A 19,622-nucleotide genomic window follows, 5' to 3' on the forward strand; every position below is an offset into this window, starting at 1 on the left:
ATATTGTTATGAAATTATTATTTTATTGTTTTGCAGAAATAAATTAAATATTACTGTGAAATTATTTTTATTTCTTTTCATTTATATATGTTATATATGTATAATAATCAATTAAATACGGTGTAAAATTATCCTTAATAATAATTATTTTTGCTATATCTTAAATTAATTATTATAGAGGTTCTCTTTAATTGGAAATAATATATTTTATTTAAATTACACTTATTTTGTGCAATATGCATTATTACTAATGACATAATTGCTTGTTTTAATAGTATAACAAAACTGCAGCAATTAAAATGAAAACTTTGATACGTTAAAGTGCATCAAATATGCTTGATACGTTATTGTTTCTTTTATTCCAACATTAAACGTTCCTTTTAAAGTGCGGATGCACGTTATTGTTTTTCTTCACCTTGATTTAAGAAACGAATTTTGAGCAGTCATATATTCCTTTGCAATAATATATATATTTAATATATTATTCATTAAAGATATTATCCTAGTAAGTGCAGCAACGGATACACATGCTTTTTACTTTTCATGTTATGCACATATATATATAATAATAAATTAGATGTTGTTGTGAAATTATTATTTTACTGCTTTCGAGAAATAAATTAAATATTTTGTGAAATTATTATTTTATTGCTTTGTAGAAATATATTAAATATTGTGAAATTATTATTTTATTTTATTTTATTTAGTTATATATGTATAATAATAAATTAAATACTTTTGTAAAATTATTGCTTAATCATAATTATTTATGCCACATCTCAAATTAATTGTTGTAGATGTTTTTATTTATTTATTTTGTTGAATTAATATATTCGGTTTAATCTATATTTTTGTTGTGTCAAGTAAATGTTACTATTGAATGATATGTGTAGGATGCATGAGATACGATAAATTATTTTATTATGAAATTGTGGTTGAGACTATGTGTGTAAGTGATAATCATTTAGTACGTAATGGATTGTGAATTACATAATTGTTGAGATGTTCTATGTTTTGAGTTGTGAGCCATGAATTATGTAATCACACAATTGTAAGACCTTTTAAGAGCGGCCAGTTAATGTGCAATGAGTTGTGATGGGATCCACTGTGGGAACCCGACAAGTTTAATCACTTGAGGCACACTGAGTTAAAATATATTTTAAATATATATATATATATATATATATATATATATATATATAATTGAGATTTTGAAAACAATTGAATAGTTGTGTGCATTGCATAATTCATAAGTAGAGTATGTGTGTTCAAATGTTTTTTTTTTTTTTGTTGGACCTGAATCAGGAGGGAGAGGCCCTGATAGACTCTTTGGAGTGTAGGCCTTGGGGGTCATCCGATTTGAGTGCTCCTTTAAGTCTGTGTCGATCCCATATGGTTGGAGCATTCTCGTAAAACAACGTGATCCTGACTGGTCTCCCTATGATTTCACTTAGTGAGAGCGACCTGACTTACCCATTGTGAGGCATGTCCTGTCATGTACTCCTAGGCGCCCGACGAGGTTTTTCACTGAAAAATGGTACCACATTGCATGTAGGCTTGAGCTTAGAGTATTTGTTGCATAACACATGTGTTTGACTTTCATTGAGTTAACAATTGTGGTTTGATGTTATTTTCTGGAGTGGATGAACTTGAATGGATGTGCAAATGTGTGTGATTTTGTGAAGTGATGTTAATTATATAAATTCAGCTTTAAGTATTATATGTTTTATATGCTCTAATATTTTATTATATATGAATGTGATAACTCATTCCCGGTGTATGTTTGTATTTGGGCTGATTGCCATTTGTTCAGGTGAGCCATCACATGATGAATTCCATGTTAGAGCCGGAGAGACTTAGTTTGTGATAGAGACATGCTCTGATAAGTGTGACATTGAGGCATAGGATTTTACTTCGCATGCTATATTTTCCGTAAATGATATAGTTGTGTTATGTTTTCTGTTTTAGTTTTTCTTTATTATTCATTTAGTATGGACGACCTTGTTTTGAGCCGGGATAACTTTGTTGTTTTTATTCGAACAATTTCTACTATGTTTTCATTAAGTGAATGTGAATTCTTTATCTATTGAAATCAATTTAAAGTCAATGCGTTTTAAAAAAAATCGCATGATTTTATTTCCTTTTATTCGATTTTTGTGAGGGTAGAGGGTCTCACAGTCACATTTGAAACCTTCACTGAAATTGAATGTGTATGTATACCAGATTTTCGGCGAAGTAGTCAGCGAACAATTGTTGAAGTCCTTCTTCACGACCTTGATCGATCACATTTCTTCTATGTGTTTGTCTACTAGAGTTGTCAACTTCACATTTTTTTCACCTCTCAATTATTTTCCTCATGTATTCTTCTTTACTATTGTTCATAATTTCTTCTTCCATGAGCTGTCATCCGAGCATATAATAGTACTTTTGATTGCTTTGATCCATTAGATGTTTAGCACAATTGGGTATAAGAAGAGAATATGGCAAATAGAATGAGATGTAAATTTGTTTCTATGTTCGGAGTATATATAGCACACAACTTAACAACTAATTTGAGTAGTGGCTAGATTGAATAAAAAATAAGACAACGTAACATTTCTTGAAGCATAATTTATTTCTCCAAATATTAAAAAATTAAAAATAAAATGTAGACATTGACTATGGTAAACATAACCTTTATATTATTTTTGGGTTCACATTAAGTATTTCAATGAACCTTCCTATTCATTCAACTTACTTTAAAAAAAAATCTCAAACATTCTCCCAAATGCCTATTCTCATATTTTACTCTCCCAAATTAATCCCTTCGATAGCAGAAAATAAAAGTAGTGTAACCCTCACTTTCATCAAAGTCACACTCTCTCAAGTCCAAAAGCTAAAATGGGGAAGACAATGGATCATAAACTATTTTTTAGTCATTTTTTTTCAATCTAATTTGTGATTCATTCATGTTATCTTCTATTTTATTCTACTTTTGGGTTTTTTTTTTTCATATCACTAGTTTGTAACCCGTGCACATGCATGGGTTGTTTGCAAACATTGTTTAACAACAAAATAGAGTTAAAGTCAAATACACAAATGAAGTATAGACCAAGATAATATTATGTGGAAATCAAACTCCGGTCCTACCCCTTACACAACAAGCTACAAGTAATGCATAATCTGGTATGAACCTATGAACTACCTTGCTATTAGTAATGTGTACCTTGTAAACATACCAATTAACAAAGATAGAAAAATGCTCATTCTGCATTGTTTTTCTTCAACCAGTTAAAACATCATATCAAGTACATGAGACATGACTTCAATTTCATAAGCAAGACAATAACAAAGTGTGAAAGAGGATATACTTGAATTAGTCCAAAATGCATTTTTGAATACAAATTTTCAAGCTCTGGAAAGCACAACCTATCAATAAATCAATTGTTAGAGGATTTGAGCATGATTTCATACTTCAAATAACTCCTTAGAGCTTAATCTAGATAAATAATGTCTTAATCCTACATCAATTTGTTATCTTGTGATATGAACTAATCCATGAGAAGAAGAGGAAATTAACTTTGCAGAGATATATAAGAAAAATAATTGAAAAACAAAGAAACTTTAGGTTTATTTTTTGGTCATTCAGTAAGTAGTCAATATTTTTTAAAGAAGAAGAAAAATATTTCTCTTTATTCAAATTGAGGAAAAGAGGTTCATACATCATGTTGCAGATAGCTAACAATCTAAGGTGAAACCTCTTTTATTCAGTATCTTTCCTGAAGCATGAAAGCTAAAGAAGCCAACTTATTAGCAATAATGTTGCAGTTTCTTCTTACCCATTGAACACCAGGTGATGAAAAAATGCAATCTTTGATAATGCCATCAAAATTAGGGGTAGGTAAACAGGTCCAAGTCCATGGACTGGCCTGCGGGGCCTGCGGTCCGCGTGAGTTACGAACCAATTTTTTAAAACGGTTCATGGTTATGTCATATTTTTGGGCTCGCCCCACTTAACCCGCGGACTATGCGGGTTTGGCCCGTGGGTTGCCCGCAGTGCGCATTAGGTTTGATTTGGGTGATCTTGACCTAATTATATTAGGTTTGATTTTCTCTTTTTCACTTTAAACTTTTCTTTTAAAATAACAGATAAAGAAATATATTAGATAAGATAAAGATTTAAAGATAAAAATAAAAGATTTAAATTAAAAGATGATAAAGATAACAAAAATAAAAGATTAAGATAAAAAAAAGATAAGTGATAACATGCTAAAAATCTTCCGTTTTGATATTTTCTCGATCTTTTTTTCTTTTCATATCTTCAAGTCATAAATAATAAAAATATCAATTCTTATCATTTAAGTTAAAAATAATTGTTAAATAAATATTTTTAAAGATATTTCAATATATTTTTATTATAAAAAATAGCTCATATCATATCTAGCGATTATCATTGTAGCAGGCGAAGAACACTTTTTCTCCTCACGATTTTTCTCCACCACGCAGTCACGCATGCGCGCAGGTCATATGACTTTTTCCCTTACAAGGAAAAAAAAAACGCGACTCGCCACAGCGGCACAGCCTCGACTCACCACCGTACCACCATGCAAAGTACATCCCTTCTCTCTCTAGAATTTGTTTTTATCCTATTTTTGTTGGGACTTATTCATTGTTGTTGTACTCTTAAATGTAGAGATGGAGAAGGTTCAAGCTACTTCAAATATGGAATCATTTGTTGTTGGAGATGTTTAAATTTCATATTTTAGATTTATTGCTTGAATTTTCTTTTGTCAAGACATTATTTATTTTATTGATGTAATTGACTAATTATTGAGATTTTATTTACATATGTATTGAACTTAATTTGATTGTATTCTATTTTTATTAAAATTAAAATTCTATTAAAATTAGGCCCGTGGACCGGCCCATTTGACCCGCGGGGTACGCGGGACGGGGGTGGACCAATTTATTTGGTTCGTGTAAGAAGCAGGGCGGATTGGCCCGGTCCACTGCCAATGCGGGCTTATAGGGGCGGGCCGGCCCGCTTACCCACCCCTAATCAAAATATGCGTAATGCAGTGTTGGTCCCTTATTACATGACTTCAATACACCATCTCAAGGCTAGAGATTCTACCACTCTGATACTATAAGTATTTGGCATAAACTTTGTTGCAGCTTCCAAAATTTCACCCTCATGGTCCTGATAATGATTCCAATGCCAAAGTTTGCTTTTAATTTGGCTTTGGTAATGGCTTCTTCCATCTTCACTCCTCCTTGTAACACTTTTATTGTCTTCAGTAAGCGGTAAAATGAGGCGATGTACCTGCTGCATATAATCTGCTCAAGTGACATTTTCTTTTGCTTGAACACCATTGGTTGATTTGGTTCCTACAATAACGTTCAACAAAGCAATTGGTATTATGATGTGACTAACTTTAAAAGCTTTTAAAAGACCATTCAGTAACTTATAAGCTCTGCATTACCGTTGATACTACAGATTACACTAAGTTTTGTTTACCAACCTCATCTGGATGTAACACAAGCAATTGAAGGGAAGGGGCTAGTAGTGAGGGTAGGGGTAGGTAAGAGATTATTAGTGCAAGAAAATTCAATCTCAGGCCATGAACAACTTCAAAAGTAAAAAATATTAAAAAACACTATTGGAGGAGAGATATACATATACTTGGTTATTTATGAGTGAAAGTATCCCATATACTTGGTCCTTTTCCACCTTCCCTAGTGGTGGTAGGAGCCAATCGCTATGTCGCCGTTACTTCCATCCTTGATCTTATCTGCATTTCAATAATAATTCAAAATAAGCAAATGTAAATCATAGATATTTTTCTTATCTTCGTTAACTAAAAAAGGTTGCATACGAAAAGCATTAATTCCCTTTCTTTTCTGATACATTCATCTGTTTATAGGTGCATAAGAATAAATAAGAGAAAGTTAGTTACCTGGATATTTATGGGTAAAGGTATCCCATACACTTGGTCCTCTACCACCTTCCTTTGCTGCAACTTAGAACTATATATATGTTCATATGCACAATCATAAAATAAAATAAAATTGAAGTGAAAAATCAGACTTACTCCCATCGCCCGCACTTGGGCAGAGTAACTCCCCTATATTTGGAGCTTCCCCTTGAAAAACCAGTGCACTGTCGCCGTAAAATATGCACAAACTCCTCCTTCGTGAAGTTACTCATTTGCACATAAAATCCACAAACTGCAAATTCAATTCAAGTTTCTTAAAAAAATAGCAACAAATTAAAAAAACACTTCACAGTTAACAACCTGCTTTATATCTTCATCGTAATCGCTAACGTTGAAATTGATATCTGCATCAACGCCACGGAACTTGATCGCAGATCGATCATAAGCCCTGAAACAAAAAAAATAATAATAATAAAAAGTGCGAAATATTTCTTACGCTTAAACAAAACCAAAAACACCTAATCACGGAATTCAAATTACCTTGCCGCAACATGCACTGTGTCAAATCCACCTAAAAGAAAATAAAGAAAAAGAATGTGATATTAAAGAAAGTTGTAGTTAATATAAAACAAATCTTCTACTTGCCTTGCGTCCTCACCCAAGTACACTTGTTTCCCACAGTCCCTGCACATAAACAAAACCACACAGTGGATTCAACAACCATAGCCTATTACTACAAAAATCACCCAAGGGGCCCAAACAAATTTACATATACACACAATATCATAGGGAGTAAAATGAGTAATTGCTTATGGTAATGGTTAACAAACTAAACATAACAAAAATAGAATTTATAAATCAGTAATTTCTATTACATAATAGTAATTTGAATAAGTTAAGATAGGAAAATATAGATCCATACCTCCAAACTCCAACCCCCCCCCCCCCCTCCCCAACACAACTCACCAAAAAATTTCTTACAGCTTACCAGGTCCATATAACCAAACCAAATTCTTACAACAACAAGAGATATATTACAAAAAATATTACCTTTCTCGTTTTTGGTAACCAAACCAAATTCTTACAACAATAAACTCAATTTTAAAAATGATATATTTTCAAGAGAGTAAGCAAAAAGAAGAAAGATTCATGGCAAGTTCATATCTATCAAGGCATAACAATCTCAACATATGCACTGAGCTTAAACACATTTAGAATGTTTACAGGTACATATAGTAATTTTCTTGGTAACACCCTCAAGTTTCCTTTTTCAGACTTGACCACCTTTTGACATTAGCATCAACAGCTTTTGCTACCGTATGGAAAAAAAAAGATTTTTTAAGAAAATACCTTAAACAGGAACACAAACTGCAACTTGTGAAGCACCACCATAGCAAACCTTACAACACTTCCTATGTGATCCTTTGCACGGGTGCTCCTCCATATAAATCATTAAATCCAACCAAGGTAGCCAGGAGGTCAATTTTGCAGTTTGAAAGGAGTGTGCATAGTTGAATTGACAGCTAGAGTAACAGGATAAGTAAAGACAAACAAATATTGAAGGCATGCGATAGAAATCATACCAGAAAGCAAATCAGGCACTCTTCATGATCGTAGGTGGTTTCTTCATCTCCGGGATCGTAAAAAAAAAAACTCCACAATTTACAACAGAACAGCACAATCTCTCAAACATTTCCAAATTCCACACATTCATGCAATGCATCCACACCACCCAACCCAACCAAAACACAAAATCCCCAATTCCCAAAACATCCTCGCAATTCAGCACACCAAAAACTCCAAGGTAAAAGGAAAAAAAAAGGAGTCAACTTTTTTTTTCCAGCTATGGTTGGATTCATAAAACATACCCCATATGCATGCAATGCCAAAAGCAATCTTCTTCTTTGTCGTCCTCTTCTCTTCTCTCACAATTAAAAAAATGAATCGCTACTCCTCCCAAAACACTAGCTCTAGAAAGCACGGGAGAGAGAGAAATGGAAAGATAAAATGGAAAGTGAGAAGGCTCGGGATGAAGGCTGAAAAAGAAGACACGTGGAGCAATACGTGGAGCAACCAACAAAGTGTGATGCGGAAAAGGAATGAACGGATGATACAAAAGTGAAGAAAAGATCAATGGGTGGAACATGCAAGGGCAAAAAATGAAAACTGGTTGAAACACATCAAGCAACGTGGCACACCCAAAAAATGAAAACCGACTGAAACAAAGCAACGTTGCACAACCAGAGGAGTGGGAATTGGACACCCAAAATGACCAAAAACCATTAAAAAGGACAACTGTCTAATTTTCAAGCATGGACACACCAGCATTTTTTCTATACTTCTCTTTTATTATATAGGATATAGATTGATAACCGTTACTTTCCCTTTCTTCTCTGTTATTTATACCAAAAAATTGATTCTTAAGATCCAATTTGTTAGAGTTCTTACTGAAGAACAGATGATCTGACATGGCAATCCCCCTATGCACTACAGCGGACAATCGAGAAAAAGGTGGGTTTGTTGGTATGAAAAACTAATGAACTGCCATTATAGATGCTCTAACTCCCATTACTAGTGCATGTTGCATGTGGACTAACAATTCAATGATTGGTCCAATTTTAAAAACACTCCTTATTGTTGGAGGGCATTGTTTGCTACTTCTAATATACTTTATTGCTCCAACCTTTTATTTATATATATATATATATATAACAGCTTCGCTAAGCAAAACATTTTTCTTGCATTGTCTTTCTAGTATTCTAAAAAGCAACTCTCAAGGGAGGTAGTTTCTTCCTTACACGGAAATTCAAGTAGATATTATTCTAATGTATATCAAGTTTTCGGTGCATTGCATGATATTTTAAAATTTAAATAATTTTATATATAAAAATAGATAAATATTTTTATTATTAACTAATATTTTATTATATTAAATAACACTATATTAAAGATATATTTTTTCTAAATTTGATGAAAAAATATTAAAATTAAGACAACATTTATTGATATGGTTCAAAAAATATTAATTGATATAATGTGTCAAAATTTAATTTTTAAAAATTAATTATTCTTAGCAGCCGCAGACAAACTTTAATAAAAACAAATTAGGATGCAAGGCGTAACCCAATCAAAAGCCCAAAGGCCAGTACAAAACGAACCAATTCCAGAATCTACATGATTTAAACATATAACATTACAGGGCTTTCTAAAAAAAAAAACATTACAGACCAAAATCAATATAGCCAATAACAATTTCCTAAACCCCGTCGACTCTTCCATGTGCCTAAGTCCTAATTAACATCTCACGTGCCAGATTGAAAAGCTATTGATATCAATTAAATTTAAATTAAGACTATTTAAATATAAAAATATTAAAATTCAATTTGTCTAAAAATGAAAGACATCTTCATTTTATATAGTATACAAATATTTAAAATTTTAAACAAACTAAAATTAAATTATGAAATAAATAAAAAGTTTAAGAAAAAAGATTAAATGCTCACTGTCAGAGAACTCATTTGCTGGAATCTCCCATTCATTGTCATTTCCATTAGCACATTATATATTTTCTTTTTTTCAATTTTTCTCCATCGGTGGTGTATTAAGGTATGTTGGATAAAGTATTTTAGTTAATTTTTAATTTTTTTTATTAACTGAAATTTTTTTTTAGTAATATTTAGTATTTTTGAAACGCTTCTTGAAATGACATTTTTTAAAATGTTAGTTTCTAATTTTTAATTTTTTATATTTTATTTCACTTTTATCTTTAATATATTTATTTATTTTGTTTGTTATCTTTTTAACATAAATTATGATTTTATTATTTTTCTGTCATTTTATACTTTCAACTACCTCAACAATCAGTTTTATCGAACACTTATAATTTAATAAGTTAATTTATTTATCTGGTAGCTTTCAATTAACAAATAATTTTTCAGCTTCCTATTATTTTTTTAATTTTTAATTAGTTTTGTCAAATAAAATCTAATCCTAGAGTATGTACAAAAAATAAAATACTAATTCTAGAATCTATAAATTAACATTTTTTCTCGACTTTTCATAGTGCGCTTACATTTTACGTGCCCTAGCTATCTTACATATAGTTAGACTTGATGCATTCAGTGTTGTTTTAAGAAAAAGAATATTAGTTTTAATTTCGAAGATGAAGTTCCTATTTGCTGTGCTAGCTATTTTTGTTGTTGCTTTACCTTGTGCGTGGACTAAACTGGAGCTTGATGCAGGTCCTAGCTTCAATGTTATCGATTATGGTGCCACGGGCAATGGTCAAACTGATGATTCCCAAGTATGTTTATTATAACTTTTTCCCCCCTTATATATCTTACATACAATTGATACAATAATGCACGGCCACAGTCTCCTATCCACACATGCATAATTGCATATACCATAAGGTTTTCTTTTGGTTACAATGGTTATATTAATATTAGAAGCTAGTTCATGCATACCTCAAATATTTATATCATTATTCATACTTCAATTTTGAAAATTAGCATGTACCTCCAATGCATCATATGTTATACATAGGGTTAAGTATAATGTTTTTTTGTTCTTCACTTTATCGTTATTTATGATTTTTGTTTCTAAATTTTTTAACGACCGATGATCAATATATATTAACTTTTTTTCATCACAAGTTTTAGTTATTTCTATTTATTTTAATCATTAAATAATAATATGACAGATTTTATTATGATTCATTTTCTGACGACTAAAAATAAAAAAAAAATGTTTCCTAAAAGAAAGCCCAAATTCAGATTCCCAACATTCTTACTCTTATGCTTAGATTTCCTCAACATTTCTAACTTTTTTTAAAATTTGTTAAATGTTTTCTGACTCTTCTACTACCTCTCTACTAATAAAAACCGCAACTAGAATGGTAATTCATTTTTCATTTGACCAAAGGGAGAAGACACCATAATCTTAACCATTGTGCTTGAACTCATTGAAAAGTAATATTCTAAACTTGGTTGGACTTCACTCACGGGTCACTTCTCATGTCATCCACTTTTCATGACCACTTGTTCCAGATTATTGTTCCATTCAAATTTCAAAGCCTAACATTAAATCCCTAATATTAGGCTTTGAAATTTCTGGAATTGTTTTTCTTTTCTTTTTTAGCTTTTTGCAAACGAATCACTAGGATGTTTTGTTATTTGGAATTATTCGAATGCATAAAAGGCTTATTTTCGATTTTGATTTTGAAGTGTTGCTCACTACTGTTTCTGTTTTCGATCTTTATTTTTAATTGTTAGATTCTGATTGTGAATCGATTGAACGAGTTTATTTTTCCATGTTTATTAATCCTGGCCTTTAAAAAACACTTTATTCATGCAATTGTTTTTAACCGTAAAAAAAAACATAATAAAATTAATGTTCCGTCATCACTTAATAATTAAAATAGACAAAAAAAAGCTAAAAATTATGATGAAAAAAAGCTAGAGAACGTTGATCAATTGTTGAAAATTTTAGAAACCAAAATTATAGATAGCTGATAGTTTAGAGAAAAAATATATATTTAACCCTACTATATATTATATATTAATGTAAACCTATAATACTTTTTGATTAAATTAATTTGTTAGTCCTCTAATTTATTTTTTAAATTTAATTTGGTCTTTTTTTGTTTAATTTAATTCTCTAATTTTTTAAATTGATTTAATTTAGTCTTTTAATTTAAATAATAAGAAATAACCCTTTATAACGGTTCAAAATTATTATTAAGTAGTTTTAAACAGTTACAAAATACATATCTTTTAAAAAAATTAATTGATTTTAAAAATTAAAAAATCAAATTAAACCAAAAAAAAATTAGAAGATCAAATTAAATCTAAATAATAAATTTAAGAAAAAAATCAACTTAACCATACTTTTTTATAAATATGTTTTGTTACATAAAATAGTAATAGTGGTAATTATTTTTTCAATTAGCCAGTTTATGAATTTTTTTAATCTACCCTCCTTTTATCTGCTAAAACTCTTGGAATCTCTGTTCCTTCCGTGGCTCGTGATAATTTGGGATGTCTAACAAATAAAACTAATGTTGATATCTCATTACGTTATATATATATTACCTCTGACGTTTAATTGATATTCAAGGACATGTCTTTTGAAAATGTAGTTTTTATAATGAAAAGAAATTGTCTTTTCACCTGGTATTCAAAGACAAGAATCATGAAATATATATTTTTTTCCCAAATGAATACAGAACCTGGCTTTGGGTTATTCGGTTGTCATTTATTATTAGTATTATATTCATTTTTAATTCATCAGTAAATGTTAACTTTTATTTTGACTAATTTGATTTAAAATTTTTGGTGTTAATATATACTTAATTAGAGCCCAATGCCTTTTACAAGACTTTTGAAGTTAATTGTTTTGTATATGATTTTCTTATTTGAGCTATTGATCAATACATGGTGAAAAAAATAGTACGTATAGTTAAAGGGAATCTATTATTTCTCTTTTTTTTCTTAATTATTAATTTATGTATAAATTTTTAAAAAATTCAATTTAATTCCTTCTTTTTTTTTAAGTGACCAACAATTTCAATACTTAAGACATTCTAATGACCAACAGTCAATCGACAGAAATGACCTAATTGAGATATTTTTTTTTTAAAAAAGGGAACTATATTAAATTTTTTTAAAACTTAGGAATCAAAGAATTTTTTAAAATATTAAATTGATAATTAAGTTTTTTAATATTATTCCTCTTATTTAATACTATCATTTTAAACCTTTTTTTTTTCATTTGTAAAGGCTTTTCTGAAAGCATGGAAAGACGCGTGTAATGCAAGTTATGGCACCGCAACACTTCTCATACCCAAAGAGAAAACTTTCATGTTACAGCCGGTGTTGTTCCGTGGTCCTTGCAAGCCTCCAATCGTTCACATTAAGGTAACTAGTAATAGCTTTCATATTTTGTTAAAAAAAATTCAAAAGAAAGTTTTCCACCGAAAAAATATTTTAAAAAAATAAAAAAAATGATGTAAAAAAAGTGAAGTATAAGCATTAAAATAATAAGATTTTAAATTCTTTAATTAACTAGTTTATAATGATTTTTTTAAGAAAAAAGTAATGTGAATAGTCTTAGATAAGAAGAAAATCAATTATTTGCAAAAGAATTTATTTTGATTACTTTAATTTATTTTAAATAAATAAATGTGGCATAGATAATATTCGATAAAGATAAATTTAAACTTTTGGATCAATAAGAAAATTATTAATTTTTCTGATATAAATTAATTAAGATGAAAAACAATGTTGACCGGGTTTTATGGGAAGAGTTTTTTTTATGAGTTAGTGGCTTAGTGCTTAAACTTTTTAAAATTTTGAATTTTAGTCTTTAATCAAAAGAAGTTTGACCGGATAAAAATTTTAAACATTTTTTCCGTTAAAGTTTTAGTCTGTTTATTCTTGTAGTTAAAGAATAATGTGTCATTATTATTATTATTATTATTATTATTATTATTATTATTATTATTATTATTATTATGTGTGCTTGTTTATTTGGCGGCTAAAAAAAATCTTGTGTGAAATGTTTATTAGTTATTAAATAATTTTTTACTGCTAAAAATTCTTACCCACTCTCGTTGAGGATACCGCTAAGCCGTTCGAAGAGGACGGTGTGCTGCTGTTGATGCTAAAGAGAGTGGCAGCGGCACTGAGGTCGAAGTGCGTTGCGGTGTGGGCAAAGTTAGCGGCGGGGTTTGAAAAAAAATGGAGGTGTGAAAAATAATAAATGGATATAATTTTATATTTTTTCATAATCATTCTTTATATAATAAAAGCATGTATAACTGTCTAGTTCTCTCGTGAAATAATGGACTTTACTCTCTTAACATTAACTATTTTATCGCTTTTAATCTATCATTTTTAATATATTTAGTTCTAACTTAAATTTCAATAATTTAAAAATAAATTATCAATAATAATAATATAAATTATTTATCATAAATATAAAATATAATTTATAAGTTTAAAATATTTATCTTTTACAAATTTTAGTTATAATATAATTTATATATTTAAAAATATTTATTTATTTTAATTTTTAGTTGTATACAATAAACATTTATTTTTATAATACACATCCCAAAATAATAGTTTCATATAAATTTACTAAAATTTTTCTCGTTTTTGAAAAGGTAAAAGAAAATTCTTAAAATAACTTGTGATACTATAATTTTCTGCTATGTTTCTTTGTCCTTCATATCAAAATCAAACCATAATGAAAAAAAAATAGTAAAAGAAACTAATAGTAAAGTTGTACCAACAAATAAATAAAAACACACTAGAATCATACCGACATCACGTAAAATTACACATAGATTCACAAATGACCATGCTTCATTCATCTCCTGAATGCAAAGTGCAGCATGAATGTTCTTAAGCCACCACACATCCACACCCATGTCTTACATGTCACTAGTGATTAACTAACTAAACTCATTCAAATAACCACTAGACCATACTTCATAGTTCATAGTTCATACTAAATATCAAATCATCCGCCGTCTCTTAATTTCCACAAAGCAATTAAGACTGATACTAATTACCAATAATTAATCTAGCAAACATAGAAATGACAAAATAGATCTAGACCTATAGATATTTTTAAAAACATCCGCAATAATTATTTGTTTATTGAGAGGCGGGATGGGTGCAGGTATTTACCGGTAATTTTTTGTGGGAATGAACATAGGTATGGATACTATAACTCATTTTGCCCCTCCCACATACGCACCTATAATCAATATATATATATTAAATATTAATGTAAATTATTTATATTATACATGTATTTTTTTTATAAATAAAATTATATTTTCCTAATTTTATGACTAATAATAACACTCTAACATAGAATAATGAATTCTAATTCAAAATATCTTATGTTAAATTTATTTTATATTTTTTTATGTATAAATTTATGAATTTGTTATCAAGTTCTTTTAAGATTCATTTCAAATTATGAATGATATTTTGTGTTGTTTGGTGCTTCAATTAGTAGTGTAGATTTACATATATTTAATGACTTATCTTTATAATATTGGATGATTATATTTGTAATGTTTATTTATGATTTAAATTTAGACAAATCAATGTTATGTTTTTTGTTTTTAATATTACATTTGGTTCTATATATAAGAAATAAAATATAACATTTTCTTGGTCTTAATTATAAGAAATATAAGATTACTTTATTGCTAAATTTTTTTTAGCCCTAATTAATTATGAGGTCTATCAATAATATGCACTTATTTCTCCATGAAAATGAATGCACTTACTTAGCTTACAACAAAACAATTTATACTCATTGATTAAACAAATTATTTTTCAAAAATAATCATTTCTTAAACTATTTAATGTCATGGGTAGTCTTGAAATAAAATTAAATTTTATGACAAATTAACTAATCTAACCACTTATATTTGTCTTGATGAATTAGGCAATTCTTTCTTTTATATATATAAACATAGGTAATATTATATGTGGATGCTTTTAATGTTATGTTTTAATTAAGAGTAAATATTTAACTTACTTGTAGTAATTTTTCTAATTAATATATTTTTTTATTGATTTATTAATTTTATATATAAGTAAAATGTGGGTCGTGAATGAGGGTATGAGTATATAGATACCTAGTGAATTCTATGATGGGGATTAAAGTTGCTATATTTATTTAAAATACGCATAAGAGGATGGATACTATAAGATCTGTAGACATTGTGTGAGAGTTAAAAAAAATTGAATTATTTTAGTTGTATTATTTTGTTACTCAATGTATACAAATTATGTTTAATTGTTGGGGGTAACTAATGAAACAATTTCTAACAGTTTTTAATATTTTATAAAAACTTCAACAAATACTTTTTTATGGTTTTTAATTGTCAAAGACAAACTGTTGAAAAATCTAATAAAATAATAATAAAATTAATGTCATGTCATTATTTAATGGTAAAGATTAAAATCTTAACAAAAAAATATTTAGGAACTTTTATCAATCAAACTTTTGTTTAAAGATTAAAACTTAAAATTTTGAAAAATTCAAAGGACTAAAAATTTAGTTGTTTTTTTTTTCAAGAAGTTGAAAGTGAAATTTACTATAAAAAAAATAGAGAGAGAAAAATATAGAAATAAACTAGATTGAAAGAGTAAATATATACATATAGACTCATGTGAGTACACTAAAAGGAATCTGTGAAATTTTTTACATCTTTTTTCTAACAACACGCTAAGTCTCCCTCTGTTTAATTATGCATTTTCACTCAACTTGATTTTACGAGTTATTGCAGGGACATTTTCTTAATGGGTAAATTAGGAAGAGTAATGCAAAAATAATGAGTGAAGGAAGAAAAAAGCCGTAAATAAGGAAAAAAATTGATTATTTTTCCATTGATGTTGTGATTATTTTCATCCCTGCAATTTGACAACCACGTATGCGTACTTAATTAGTGGTCATTTAGGCATTTAACATGTTAATTCATCCTTTTTGACGACCTTAGATAACATCAAGTAATAGAGGAGGGGTTAAATTGATTGATTACTTATAATTTCATATACCGTTTTTTTTTCAATTTTACATACCAATTTAATTAACCATTACAAATTAAAGACTAAATTGATTGATAATTTATAATTTCAAAGACCATTTTATCTTATATTTTTTAATTTTAGGAACCAATTTAATTGATTATTATAATTTTAAGGACTAAATTAACTGGTTATTTATAATTTTAGGGATATTTTATCATTTTGTTAATTTTATGAACCAAATTGATCGGTGATTACAATTTCATAGAATTGATTATTCACTCAATATATTTGGTTATGATAATAATATAAAAATATTTTAATCTAAAGAAAAAAGTCTTAAATTAAAATAATTATATCAACGTTTCATAAGTTTATTATTCATCATAATTAAAAACAAAAAGTTACATTTATCTTTTTTTTATAGTTTGAATCTAAAATAGTATCCAAATTACTCAAAATGTTATTATTTATCTAATCAATATAGAAACTCACTTATATTATTTCAAAAAACAATTAAAGTGTATGAATTGGTAGTATCCAATAAATACTAGAGATGGTCATAATCATTTTAAAATTCCTTTTTTTAGAGGAATTATTTTAAAATTTCTAACCATTTAGTTGTGTAACTTATTTTCTAACTATCTATAATATGTGTGTTACCTATTTTGCATGACTATAATATTCAACTTATGGTTTGACTTGATAGCTCAAGGGAACCATCATTGCCCCAAACAAGATTGAGGCTTGGAAATTGCCAAAAAGTACAAGGATGGCATGGATTCGTTTTAGGCACATAAGTGGTCTTGTTATCCGTGGAGGGGGATGGGGACTAATTGATGGTCAAGGTTCTCCATGGTGGAATTCTTATTTCAATACCGAAATTAAGAGGCCAACTGTAAGTTATAAAACATACACAAGAGACTAATGTGAAAATTAATCACAAAGGAAAATATGTTGACCAATGGAAATTTTAATTCAAAGTTTTAAATTCAAATTTTATTATAATTGTGTGTATAATGTCTTAATACCATATGTGCAGGCTTTACATTTTCGTGAATGTGACTATCTATTCCTTAGTGGATTGACTCACATTAACAGTCCCAAAAATCATATAAGCATAAATAGATGCAACAACTCACTCATCTCCAAAATTCATATGATTGCCCCAGACGAAAGCCCAAACACTGATGGGATTGATATCTCACAGTCATCCAACATTGTCATAAAGAATTCTAAGATGGAAACTGGTAAATCGTATATAAGTGTCAGACTTCAGTTGCATAATTATTATTTTTTGTCCTTAAATCATGCAATGAGATTGCATAGTCTTTTAGTTCCTAGGTTTTTTCTAACTACTCAAGTGGTGGATCTGCTCTTAAATTGCAAAAGAAAAAAAAAATTACCTGATGGTTAGAAATGAATTTTCTAATTTAAGTTGACAATCATATGTAATAAAAATAAGAAAGAAAATTCTCTTCAATAATTTTTTAGATGAGAAATTCAATTTATACAACTAAATTGTACAACTTCTTTTTACAAATAAATGGATATAAAAAAAGGAGAGAAATGTGAAATATGATGGACGATTTCATGAAGAATGATTGAAGAAAAAATAAATTTTAAATAAGTTGGAATATAATTTTATTGTACGGATATGATATTTCTTTTCAAAATATGTGGAATTTCAAACATACAAATGTTAAAAGTGTGTCTATCTCTCTATAAATGTTACATAAATATAAGATAGATAGAAAATTTAAACATGACATGCTAGTTGCATGTACGGATCCATTTCCTTTGTCATATTAAATTTAAACATGATAAAGTTGTGCATATCTCTTTATAAATGTTAGACAAGTAGAAGAGTGATATAAAATTTAAACATGACCTCTTATGTATGAATCCCTTTCTTTTGTCCTATCTTATCATTATACAATAATTCTTACATAGTTGATCATAGAATTAAAAATAAAATTGATTAACGAGACTGTTACATATTTTGATTATTATTTTCTAAAGGTGATGATTGCATTGCCATTAACCATGGATCCACCTTCATCAGCATAATTGGTGTCTTTTGTGGACCAGGCCATGGCATCAGGTAAGTTCGAGTAAATTTATATTTTCATGTTAATTCAAGTTATTTGGCCAATAAATTGAAAGCATTTAGGATGCCTTTGTTAATATGTAGTATTGGGAGCTTAGGAAAAAATGGAGCCCATCAAACAGTGGAAGAAATATATGTACGAAATTGCACCTTCAATAGAACAACAAATGGAGCTAGAATCAAAACATGGATAGTAAGGATCAGATCTAGTTAGTTTGGCACTATTATATATATTGAACTAAAGCAAATGACATTAAATAACTTTCATGTTTTGTGTTCTTTAAATCAGGGAGGTCAAGGGTATGCAAGGAAGATCACTTTTAAGGATATTATACTTATGGAAGCTACAAATCCTGTGATTATTGATCAACAATACAACCCATATGACAATGTAGGTGGAGTGAGAGTGAGTGATGTTAGTTACCACAATGTGAGGGGAACCTCAAGTTCCATGCATGCAATCAAACTGCATTGTGACAAAAGCGTAGGTTGCACCAACATTGAATTGAAAGGGATTAACATAACTACCATTACTGGAAAGAAAACTTATGCATCATGCAAAAATGTAAAAGGGGTGTGCTCTTTTTGTAATCCACATGTGTCATGTCTTTCTCATAAAGGATCAAATTAGTGTTATAAGTAATTTCATTTATTGTCAAAACATCTGATTTTTCTTTCTTCATTGTACTCAATTGTCGTTGATTGAATAAATGATAGTGTAACATCTTGAAATTTTTATCTTATTGAAAGAGAATGTCTTATAATTAGAATTTTCTTTATTTACTATGAGGTTGTATTGTGGTTTCAATTTTTAGTCTTTGTCACAAAACAACATAGACACCTTCTCATTTATTTCTCCATTGTGACTTTGCCAAGCATATGTGATCTTGGTTATCAGCTATCACTCGTCAAAGTTTCAACTTGGTTTCTCCTATAAAGCTTATCTTGGTTGGTAATTTGATTGTCAGACCGCAAGCTAAAGATGTTCTTCTTGATAGTGATATATTTGTGATTTGGGTAATCTACATTGTCATAATCAGG

General features: G+C 28.7%; 1 protein-coding gene and 1 long non-coding RNA gene across 5 annotated transcripts; one reads left to right on the plus strand and one right to left on the minus strand.

The window, feature by feature from the left end:
* Nucleotides 1–4,843: 4,843 nt before the first annotated feature.
* Nucleotides 4,844–8,571, minus strand: LOC114375815. Of its 4 annotated transcripts, XR_003658851.1 has the most exons (8): nucleotides 7,266–8,571; nucleotides 6,574–6,599; nucleotides 6,456–6,486; nucleotides 6,276–6,363; nucleotides 6,072–6,207; nucleotides 5,937–6,006; nucleotides 5,657–5,771; nucleotides 4,846–5,367 (listed from the first exon to the last, which is right to left on the minus strand). It is a non-coding gene; the product is annotated as an uncharacterized LOC114375815 (long non-coding RNA). The 4 variants fall into 4 exon arrangements; XR_003658852.1 differs by having other exon boundaries at nucleotides 4,844–5,367; nucleotides 5,663–5,771; nucleotides 6,456–6,599; XR_003658850.1 differs by having other exon boundaries at nucleotides 4,845–5,367; nucleotides 5,937–5,993; nucleotides 6,456–6,599.
* A 1,396-nt stretch (nucleotides 8,572–9,967) lies between these two features.
* On the plus strand, nucleotides 9,968–19,348 carry LOC114375635 (probable polygalacturonase At3g15720). The gene is made up of 7 exons (XM_028333469.1): nucleotides 9,968–10,218; nucleotides 12,695–12,832; nucleotides 17,181–17,369; nucleotides 17,514–17,721; nucleotides 18,494–18,575; nucleotides 18,666–18,774; nucleotides 18,871–19,348. The coding sequence occupies exons 1-7, from the start codon at nucleotides 10,078–10,080 to the stop codon at nucleotides 19,210–19,212; spliced, it is 1,209 nt and encodes a 402-aa protein (XP_028189270.1). The 5' UTR covers nucleotides 9,968–10,077; the 3' UTR covers nucleotides 19,213–19,348.
* Nucleotides 19,349–19,622: the final 274 nt, after the last annotated feature.

Source organism: Glycine soja, chromosome 11 (assembly GCF_004193775.1).
Source record: "Glycine soja cultivar W05 chromosome 11, ASM419377v2, whole genome shotgun sequence".
NCBI lineage: Eukaryota > Viridiplantae > Streptophyta > Magnoliopsida > Fabales > Fabaceae > Glycine > Glycine soja.